The 11,291-nt window shown below is 38.9% G+C and overlaps 3 protein-coding genes across 6 annotated transcripts in view; 2 read left to right on the forward strand and 1 right to left on the reverse strand.

Annotated features, from left to right (window-relative positions):
- The window catches only part of LOC105683115 (unconventional myosin-IXAa), a 182,197-nt gene extending 178,460 nt beyond the window's left edge, over positions 1–3,737 (reverse strand). Inside the window, exon 1 of the mRNA XM_048659117.1 lies at positions 3,038–3,737. The gene's annotated coding sequence lies outside the window, so the exon portion shown is untranslated. The remainder of the gene's footprint in view (positions 1–3,037) is intronic.
- LOC105684502 (pyridoxal phosphate homeostasis protein) lies at positions 2,392–4,879 on the forward strand. The gene is made up of 4 exons (XM_012397929.3): positions 2,392–2,552; positions 3,789–4,149; positions 4,222–4,463; positions 4,560–4,879. The coding sequence occupies exons 1-4, from the start codon at positions 2,466–2,468 to the stop codon at positions 4,629–4,631; spliced, it is 762 nt and encodes a 253-aa protein (XP_012253352.2). The 5' UTR covers positions 2,392–2,465; the 3' UTR covers positions 4,632–4,879.
- Positions 4,880–7,700: 2,821 nt separating this feature from the next.
- Positions 7,701–11,043, forward strand: LOC105685016 (E3 ubiquitin-protein ligase RAD18-like). Of its 4 annotated transcripts, none has more exons than XM_048659099.1 (7): positions 7,701–8,377; positions 8,469–8,547; positions 8,628–9,198; positions 9,272–9,536; positions 9,614–9,674; positions 9,749–10,547; positions 10,625–10,707. In XM_048659099.1, exons 1-6 carry the CDS (start codon positions 8,327–8,329, stop codon positions 10,522–10,524), a joined length of 1,803 nt encoding a protein of 600 aa, XP_048515056.1. In that variant the 5' UTR covers positions 7,701–8,326; the 3' UTR covers positions 10,525–10,547; positions 10,625–10,707. The 4 variants fall into 4 exon arrangements, with proteins under 4 accessions (XP_048515056.1, XP_020706193.2, XP_048515057.1 ...); XM_020850534.2 differs by having other exon boundaries at positions 7,702–8,377; positions 10,639–10,707; XM_048659100.1 differs by having other exon boundaries at positions 7,702–8,377; positions 9,749–10,528; positions 10,639–10,707.
- The last annotated feature ends 248 nt before the right edge of the window (positions 11,044–11,291 follow it).

Genomic DNA, 11,291 nt, shown 5'->3' on the forward strand with positions numbered 1-11,291 from the left:
AATATTATTTGTTCCAACTTCATGGCGGCGGCGCTTTTTTTTTTTCCAAGACTTCATTATTTTAAATATCTATCGAACGCCACGTCAGGCACGAATGTCGAACGGTCCCAAAGATGAAAATAAAAAATCAGATGCAACTAACAATAAATATAAAATTGAAATGAATACTTCTACAGCACGAATTCAACATTCAAAATTTCAAATAACCCCTCGATATAATTGAATCGCGATTAGCGTCACGGATTTTATCAGAGAAAATGTTAACAATCGTTCAGCACTAATGAGATTAATGACGCACGTTAATTCTTGCAACGTCCCTAATAATAGAATAACGCAGCACGATCCGCGTCACCATTTGTCATTTCACGGGCCATATGTATCTGTAGTATTTTACCGGTGAATATGCGCCCGGGATCGGTAACAATATGAATTAATCATACGCGATGTGTATGACTGGACGGAAAATGCGTCCTCGTGCAAATCATGCAACTGTGTATACATATGTATAACGTTGCGTACGGTGTACACGAGATTCGTGCATATATGCACGCCGTACGTACACACCGTACTGTGTGGTACTTTCTAACCATTAATATATATATATATATATGGCCGAGAGACGCCATTGTTGCGAATTAGCCACCATTGAGCGTGTCCATTGTTCAACGCAACAGGGGTTGCAGTTTGCTCGTGTAATGTATACGGGCATTAAGTGTACGTACGTATCTACGACTACCGGGTGACTTCATAACTCGTACCTCGTATAAAAAATGAAAAACTGCTCGAGCTTTAACTCGGAGAGAAAAAAATTAGGGAAGTATAATATATTTAAAAAATAGAATCGATGCGATGCGAAGAAAAAAAAAAACGAAAACAAAAACGAACGAAGGAAGCGGAAGTAGAATTCCAAAAACTTCGCGTAGGAAGGACAAGTCGGAGTAATTATCGTCTAGATGGATTTTTTGCCAATTCTTTGACGAACGCGGGTAGCAAAAAAATTTTCCACACACGATGCGTTGGTATATTACACGTAACTCAAAATTTCGGTATACCTGATTACAATTCACGTCTCATAATGTGCGGTCACTTAGCATCAAAGTTGAAGAAATCATACGTAGGAAGGTAGCCGATGTAATTATTTATATAACTCTGAACGATTTGAGCGCGAAAAAACACACGACGATACACCTCGCGCATGTGAATTTTGGCAAACTCCTGGCCCGAGGATATTGTATAATAGTATCAAAAAATCAACGACGCGAACGACGGAGAATAATTAAGTACTTATGTACCCGAATCGTCTTGTATAATTAAATGCAAAGCGTTTCGTTTTTTGTGGAATAGTTGTTTTTTTTTTTTTTTCTCCAAATTACTTCGGGGGTACAGGGGTAGGGGGAATCGGACGCCCCTTTCGCGTGCAACCAAAACAAATTCTAGTCTCTGACGGAAATTTCGAAAAAAAAAAAAAAAAAACTATATTATACGAAAAACCCTCTTCAGCCTTGAAATCGGTGTGCAATCAAGCAATTTGCTGGAATACTTGATATTTTAAAACACACGTAACGTAATCAACGTTATCCACATATTATCAAGCATATTATCATGACTAATCTGAATCCGTAACGATAGGAAGATTTTTTCTCCTCAATGTTACAAACGCAAGACTTGGGTTGTATTATTATTTTTTTCTCTGGAAGACTCCGGGGCGTTTGTACAACACGTGTACATCCCTGTGCATTGTTAATCAATTATACAAACCGTGTGAATTGAATAGTTCAATTAAAGAGTCGCGGGTAATTGTTTTACTTGAAAATTTGACTTTTGAAAGGTGCTTCGTATCGGACGGACGAGTGACGACGTCGTCATCATTATTGAACAGTAATTGTAACCGGCTGTATTTAACGTTGTATTTTCTTTTTTTCGAATTCTTTTTTTGCTCTCCTTTCCTTACCATCTTTTTTATTTAACCGTGTGGTTAAAAGCCCGACCAATTATAATATTGTTTAACACATAATTACTAACTATGGAAAACACATTTCGCTCGTACATCATCCTGACAAGTGCAATTAACGTGCCTATCCTCTAATCTTCGATCTTAATTATTCCTCTCTTCCCATTCACCCCCTCGAAAATGTTCGTCGACCAGGGATGAGGAATTTTGGTTTTGTTACCGCTATCTAACGGCGGGACTGCGGAGCTTCGACCTTGGAAGACGTGTCCCAAGGTCGTAACCGTTCGCCACTCGGACAGACGTTCCACGTTCTACATTGACGACGGTGACGGTGTTTACAAACTGTGGACGAATCTACCGCTGATAAATTCGAACGAAGTGGAACACACCGAGTAGAATCCAGCATTTGGCAGCTCGCGACATCGGAACGGAAAATTTTCAACACAGTTGAAAATTGAACAGCTGTTCGATGTGTTCGTTGAAATTTCATAAATCGAACGTATAATATAGATAGATGTTGAAAACGACGATGGTAGACATCGCAGCAGGACTAAAAATCGTCCGTGAAAAAATAAGCGCTGCGGCAGCGAGAAGGACATCGGTGAGTGGAATTATTTTTTTCGAAATAAAATTTTGCTTGTTGATAATTAAAATCGATAGAATGCCATTCCGCTAATTCTAATCAGTTGACAGAGCTTCGATAGTTGTGCGTGGTTATGATGCGGACGCTATCTCGTTTGATATACACTGTGACGTAATCGAATCATCATTGCCTCATTAATTCCGCGCCATTTTCGAATTTTTTTTAACGATTATCGAACGCCCTAATCCGTTCGAATTATTTTTGGACTATTGACGGAATCGCCTCGCATTGGGCAACCCAAACGTAAATTTTTTGACTGATGTAAAATCGTCGTCCATGTTCAAATGTACGCATAAATTGCAGGTGGAGACCTAGTTACAATTTTTTTTTACTCGCTGCGATATCGTGGAAAATTTATCAAGAAACGAGGCTTAGCATTTTTTGTAAATCAATGTTATCTGTATCATCGTGTCGTTGATGTTTTATAAATTTTGTTCCCTTACCTTCGGCCGTTCCAGGCTGCGTTGCTGAAGTTCCAGGTTGGCTCTGCATTATCCAGGGGATACTTCATTGCACCATTCACTGTTCACTAACCACTATTTTTTTCACCACTTTCAAATAAGTTCTGTTTTTTTTTTTTTTCTTCACAGTTTTAGAAATACCGATAAGAATTTGGAGGATCAGGAAAAAAAAAAATTCAAATAAAATTAACACCCTGTATAAACCACCGTTGATAAAAAATCGAATATCCCGCTTACCGATAGAGCAGACAACTTGAGGTCACCCGATACAAAAAACCGCGGGCAAAGACACGCGCAATTATTCAAATACAGAACGCTTCGAAATTTTTTTTGAAGTACCACGAATTTTTTTCACTCGTTTAATCATCGATTTATAATATCTACTTTAATGGAAATGCATTGATGATACGACTAATTAAAATAGAAACACAACTTTTCTATTTTTTACACTTCTCTGGCAACCGGAACTCGGAGAAATTTCACTCCAGATGTTCGCACCCCGCGCGTACGATAAGAACTGAATAATTTGACTAATACTAATTTCGTCTAGCCGATAACGTGTCCGAACCGGAACGAAAGAGGACCGAGTCGAACCGATTGGAGCTACGTACAACTGAAAATTTTCAAATTGCCCACCTGCGACGATATTGACTACACATCTTCATCGCGCAATCCATATATGTATTACTCAATTTTGATTATTGTATTTTCATTCGTGATTATTGTTTTTCAGGAATGTGCGAGTTTTGAACCGCGATTGGTAGCCGCCAGCAAAACTCACTCCGTACCGATTGTGATAGAGGCGTACGAAGCGGGCCAAAGACATTTTGGTGAAAATTACGTAGCCGAATTACTGGAGAAGGGTCATCATCCGGACATTTTGGAAAAATGCAAAGACATACGATGGCATTTTATCGGTCATTTACAGAGCAACAAGGTCAACAAGGTCCTCGGAGTACCGAACCTCTACCTCATCGAAACTGTGCACTCTAAAAAACTGGCGACTTGTCTGGATAACGCGTGGCCGAAATTTCGAAAAACCGACGACTCCCGGGTGAACGTTATGGTCCAGATAAACACCAGCGGAGAAGATGGTGAGTTTTTTTTTTTTTATCTCAACTCGAATTCATTTATTTTTTTTATAATCTTGTGCTCGTTCGAATCAGAAAAAAACGGCTGTGAACCGAAGGAGGCGAGCGATCTGGTTAAACACGTCTTAGAAAATTGTAAGAATTTGAAATTCGACGGTCTCATGACAATCGGAATGTACGGCTACGACGTGAGCAAAGGCCCGAACCCGGATTTCGTCAGTTTGAAAAATTGTCGAGAGAATATCTGCAAGGAATTGAATCTGGACCCAAAAACCGTGGAACTATCGATGGGCATGTCGAGCGACTTCGAACACGCCGTGAGTTTTATTTTATTTTATTTTTTTTGTATCGTCGGAATTTTCCATCGTCAACATTCGGGGGAAATTCAAATGAGAACAATTTTCTTTTTTCAGATCGAACTAGGAAGTTCGAACGTCCGGGTCGGATCGTCGATCTTCGGATACAGACCGAGGAAGGGAGAATAAAAAAGAGAAAAAACAGAAAAATTTAACAAAGTGCAAATTGATGGACAATAATCGATTTTCCCGGAGCTATTATATCAATGTCATAACTGGGCATCGACTTAATTCTATTCGCGTGTACTTAAATATTATGTTCAAAATTATGTATAACTGCAGTACTTACAATTGAAAAAACCATTCAGCAGATTGTGTACATAATTATCTAACCCCGAGTATACGTGATACGTGAAATATATTAGAAAATTGTTAAAGTTGTTCGTCAAATTATTTATCGTATCTTTTACTCATTTTCGAAATATTTATTAAACCGAGAAAAGTCAGTTTAGAAAGAAAATGGCGTTCGTAACGAACGCCTCGATTAATTAGCAGTAATTAGACGAGAATAAGTCGCGATAATCAACCGTTAAACGAAAACTGCGCACCTCAATTTAATATTACGTTTGTCCTGGTGTCGTTCGTTTTAAATACTACGTATTATTTGAAACTTACTACTGCCTCTGCTACTGGGAATCACAAGCGTCGACTCGCATGTAAACAAAGTTGACCGTGGCGCGTCTCATACCCGAGGCTCCAGTTCGGGCAAGTTAACCCCCCAATTGTTCGCCGTTTCGGCGTCACTCGCTCGCTGGATTTCGAACTGGTAGTTAGTGCGTTGCGCGTATCGCTTTTAATTTGAAGATAATTTATTGTACGGAGTTCTGAAATTTTTTGTACTTTGCTGGGGGGATTGAGGGAACAATTTTCGTTGTTTCGAACGTGGGACAGTAATCGAATAACCGAATTAAGACCGTTCTTACGATAAATCGAATCAAAGAGACGCTACGCAGTTGATCTGGCTTGAATATCCATCGACCCCTTCCACCCCAAGAATATCTCCGCAGATTTCACTCGCATCTGGAGATCTGTAAGCTACTTTAACCCGATCTTCCTATTTATCTATTTCCGAAAATGCTCAGTTATTGTTTCTATTATTCATTTTCAATCTTCTACGACGCAACGCGTGGCTATGCATCGAATTCTCACATTTCGATGACGCGTTAAAATTATTTCAATTGGATAATTATAGCGGCTGATACTACTATCAATTAATTTTCACTCTAGGTTTAATTTTCTTTAGAAACTACGTTGTTCTTGTTAATTTCAGCGCACTGCAGAAGCCCTACAGTAGCCAAGGATACTTGGAGGTTCGGTAGAGAGGAGGTTTCGGAAATTTTCCTCCAAAAATTATGGCGAGTCAATGAAATTATTCTCACGAAATTTTTTTTTTTATTTCGTCGGATGAGATTCTTTACGGTAAAGATTTTGAAAATTTCATGTTACAGAAGAATGTTTTGGCTGCGCGAGAGAAGACTTCTTATTCTCATCGGACATCGCAGGTCATGATAAAGTGGAAAATTTGGTAATTATTATTTTTCAAAATTTTTGATTTTACCCAACCTACGAACGACTGGTTCTGGCAATGCTAATTTTTTTTTAACTTCGCAGCACGGATCTACGTGGGAACATAGCCTCGTCTTATCATCCCCGATCGACGGTCCGCAACTTTTCGACCTGCTTCGCAGCAACGATCGTCAGGGAGGCAGAGAACATCCGGGTAAAATCCGAGACCCACGAGACCTGGGAACCGGCTCGTGTCCGGTCTTGGTACCGGCAGCGATGGTGAGTCGCATGACTTTGACTTCCTCGACCCTTTTGCCCTTTCACGAAATGGTGAACGTTGGGTATTGGGGTCGTTGTATTTTCTGTCGTTTTCCCCTTCCCTTAGTTTATTAAATACCACGTGGCGTGGCGGTACTTTACATCATAAGCTTATCAAATTAGCTCAGGTATAACTATGCAAACTTCGTTTTTGCTCGATACATTCGGAGTCGGTCAACTGGTTTAATTAAAAAATTAATTATGACCAGTCAGACGACGATTAATTTTTGGCAATTAACTATGCATAATACACCTAATAATATTACATTGAACAAAGTTTTCAAGTAATTTTTTTAAAACCTATTCAGAAATATTTTTCTATCGATAATATAACTAGAACAGGATGTCTAATAATTTTTCTTCCTTTACACACGTGCGTTTTTGCCCATTAATTTTTTCTCATTAAATAAATAAATACCATAAAAAATATTTTCAAGTTTTCGATTGTTCTGCAAAACTTCAAATCAAAGTTCGATAAATTTTGGCCAATAAAAGGCCACAAACTTTTTTCAAAATTCATCAAAGATACAATTCCAGTTGAGGCCATGGGCAGCCTGTATATATTCATGCACGTCACAGGTCTTCTTTATTTTTAATTTTTTTGAAAAAACTGGTGAGTTCTTGAAGGAGATACCACGGCAATGAATGTGAGAATGAATGTTGCGGTGCGCCGGCGTACATTTGAATGTTATTTCCTATCGTCAGTAAATTCTTTTCTTGGATAAATATAGGCGAAAGGCAGGTATAGGTAGAATTTTTCATCGCGATGGGTTTTTAAATTTGAACGAGTGCGAGTGATGTTTAATTTTAACCGTTGGGTGGGATGTGGGCGACAGAAAATGGGTAGGCAAGGAATCGGGAGCGTACCGAATTTTTTTCATTCCACAGCAATTTCGAGTGATCAACTCAAACGTAAATTTGATCTAGAATTTTCATGAAATCCAATGTGATCGAGGTACTTTCTTTCTCTTGGATTCTTTTTATGGTCACTCGAAATGGGCAAAATACGTCCTCCTTGCTCTCCGTACCAGCCGTGGTGCATGGAAGTGAGGTGGACGTTGAGCTTGAAGACTTCGCGTCGAAGAGGATCGCCGACCGTCACGCCACAAATTCGTAAAATTTGTAGAATATGTAAACCTTATTCCTCTCCATTCCCTATGTTATTTGGAATAGAAGGATGCAATTAGGAATTGCATTTCTTCGATTCTTAGTAGCAAATAAATTCCAAGTCTGACGCTGCTCATAAAGCGCGAAGACGTGGAATCGCATGATATGTTTGTCTAATGTGTGTTCTTATGATATGTGTTCTTAGAATAAGACAACCGGCGTGACTTGCCACCTTGCAAGGCGCTTTGAAAAATTCTTTGATTTTGGTGATGGGCATATGTATTGAAGGATTTATTACAGGAAATTAGAGAAATTAAAAACCAAAATCTGTCGCTGCACCGATTGCGCGCCGATTTGGTATCTTAAATGTAAAAATGCGTTTCAAACCGAAACACCGAAATTTTTTGTCACCCCTTAGAGCATACTTTAAGCATCACCCCAAGTGCTCACCCCTCAGAGCATATTTTAAGCATGACCCTATACGATTTGGTTTCCGTAAAGGATCGCCATCTGTCGGACTCTAGGTAGTTAAATCCAACGCGACGCTTTAATGCTTTAAATGCCATGCACCTGGCCTTTAACTTGCTGCTGGTGCCGCAATGTTGAGTAGGCAGGAATTTAAGTGTGTCTCTTTAATAAATGTTGTAGTTGTTTATTAGTAGTCACATTAGGCACATTTGTGTCAAGTCTTTTTCAAAATGTGCTTGTCACATACAACGAGATCATATTATTGACGTTACTACTGTCAAAATTGTGATAAACAACTGGCGACCTGTACTTCATAACCTAAAGTTCATTGATTTGTTATTCTTGAAGTAACCTGCACTATCTTGTCCCTTGATTTAAATAATTTACATTCAAATACGATAAATACATCTAAACATACGTACGATATGGGACAGTTTGACGATGTAACTTGGCCTCTGGAGTACATGGAGCTTACGGTTTGTACATTATAAATATCAGCGACCAATTCTCATCGTAGCTCAACGATCGACTTTGGGACGTTTTATTACATAATCTACGTTTTCACAGAGAATTGAAGAGCTCTTACATTGCCGAATTTGTTACGAGTATATTCAAACATCGGTGATAACTCCTTGCTCCCACAATTGTGAGAAACCGTTCTTGATTTTTTCAATTTTTGTACGGTATCGATGAGCAGATGAAATTCAATTCGTTTTTCTATTTTAGATTGTTCGATATGTATAAGGAAATTTTTACATCACAAACCTCAATGCCCGATATGTTTCGAGAATATTTATGAAAAAGATTTATACACAAACAGAATACTCGATGAGATTATTCAATGCTATTTATCCATCAGAGATAAGCTTATATCGTGCATAAAAGGGACGAAAGTACATGAAACTGCAAATCGTAATAAAAATTCAAATAATATTGCCCAAAGCCCTCTCAAAAAGGGAATTTCTCCAAGACTGAAGAATAAAACTTCTCCATCGAAGTTGATAAGAGAAAAATCCAGCGAGGATCTCAAGTTCCAGGGCTCCAGTCCTAAGGAATCTGTTGCGAATGCACAGTTATTTAAAACACCAATTAAAAATAGTTCTGGCCCCAGTACTATCAAAACTACTCCAAAATCCAGCTGTTCTCTTTTTACACCTAGAAGTACAGAAAAAGTTAAAATTGAAGCTGATAAGGATAGAGTACCATGTCCTGTATGCGATATCAAACTTCTACCGTTTAATATAAATAGACATCTCGACGATTGTCTGAAAAGACAGAACCCTACGTCTCCGCCAAAGTAAATAAATCGTTCATTGACCTGTCAGGATTATCATTAATCAAATAAATCCGTCAATAATTTTTTTTTGTAGGGTAACAAATAATAATCTGCCACCGATTCCCAAGTACGTTTTAAAGCTCATGAAAGATGCGCAGCTGAGAAAAGTTTTGAAGGAGTGGGGTCTTGCCGCAAACGGGGGGCGTAAAGTTCTGGAAAAACGACTTCAGAAATTTACCACAATTTATAGCGCAGAACGTGATAAACTTGTACCGAGATCTATCGAAACACTGATCAAGTTATGCGAGGAAGAAGAACGCGCCGAAAAAAATGCACAGAAGCTGGTCACTTCAGATTATGTAATATTTTCGTAACGTGTAGATAAAAATCCTAGATTTCCGTTCGCATGTAAATACTTTTATTCCAAACCCCTCAGATGCAGAATATTAATCGAAATGCCGATCCGAATATCATAGAAAAAGCACAAAAAGATTATCGTAAGTTCCCTTTCACTCCGCACTAACGTTTTATCGAATGGTATCTAAAAAATCTCTTCAACGAAACTTTTTAGGGGAAAAAAACCGGGACGAGTTTCAAAAACTGATCCAATCCGTGAACAGTCGTAAAAAATCGAGTACCACGAATACTTCTACTCAATCCTCCGATGTGAGAATAGAAGATGCCGATGATCCTGGTACATCTTCGGTAGCTCAATTTTCGAATTGTAGCTTTTCTAGTCAAAACGACGACCAGGAAGGCCCCAGTTCTTCCTTCAATAATTTGAGTCCTTACTGTATGCAAGATTCCGATTCGGCGAACTCGACTTGTCCACTTCAGTACTATTCCGATAACCACGCCATAAAATTTCTGTCGTTGGAAGTTTCATCGTCGGATAATCAGCAATCTCCGATTAAATCAGTTAAGGAAGAAAGCAAAGACGGCGTCGAAATGACCGTTGTGAAAAATTCCGAGGTTTTGGAAGGCTCGGAAAAATCGTTGGAAAAACTAATTCCGTCCGATCCATCGACCAGTAGCACCTCGTTTTTCAATAACAGTGGAAACTCTTTGAGAGTCAGGCAAATCGCGGAATTGATGGAATCAAAAAGCGATATTTTCGATCTCAGTACGGAAGACAATTGGAGCGATTCTAACAGCAATATGTCGATCGCTAATAAGCCTAAAAAATTGGTCATGAAACGATCGAAACATCCAAAAGGTATCTTATCTTCGGATTCTGATGCCGAAACTGACGTAGAACCAAGTTTTAAGTTTTCCGGTAGGAAATCAAAAAAAATTCCCAAACATCGAGACAGAGATTCGTCTGAAGATTCGGATAACGGTGCGTAATGGGGTTCGTCTGAATTTCAATCGTAAGAATTGTGCATTCGTAGCGAGCAGTTTCCTTCTCCTATTTTCCTTGAGCTGAAATTCAAGTAAAAAAATTCAGATAAATTTTTACAGGGACAACCCGAGAACTGATTTTAAATTGTAACGAAGCTTCGAATCAGGATATCGAAGCTTCGAATCAGGATAAAGAAAATACGGAGGAGCAAATACCTGAGCCGGTTCTCGACAAACCGCAAACGCGCAGGTCGGCTAGAAAACGAAAGTCAGTTTCGTATTCTAGTAGCCGAAATAGCAAAGCAAAAAAAATACTTCGCGAAGAGATGGCTAACACGATCGAAAGCGGCGTAGAGGCGGAACCGATCGCAGATGCGATTCAAGAAGAAAAGAGAACCGAGAGTAACGATAAGCCAAAAAGAAAACTACGGGAACGACGTAACTGATTTTGATTCTGAAATAATAATCTTTTTTTCTCAAATAACACGAAGAAGGATGAAGAACGAATAAAATTATTTTTATTAATATGCGTCATTCTTTTCGGTCTACCCAGATGAAAATTCGCGATGTCGAATTTCATTATCCTTCCTACCTACATTTTCCGATTTTCGGTGTCCTACCTACCGCGTATCAGGTGGTTCGTTATCGGGTAGGATTATTGAATAGCGGTGGGTAGGCAGGTGCAGCTGGTAGTCATAGAAACGTGTGTAATCAAAAGTAGCATTTTGACGTTAAGTCAGGATCGTGTCACAGTTTGTGTACGAAAAGTGTCG

Source organism: Athalia rosae, chromosome 7 (assembly GCF_917208135.1).
Source record: "Athalia rosae chromosome 7, iyAthRosa1.1, whole genome shotgun sequence".
Taxonomy (NCBI): Eukaryota; Metazoa; Arthropoda; class Insecta; order Hymenoptera; family Athaliidae; genus Athalia; species Athalia rosae.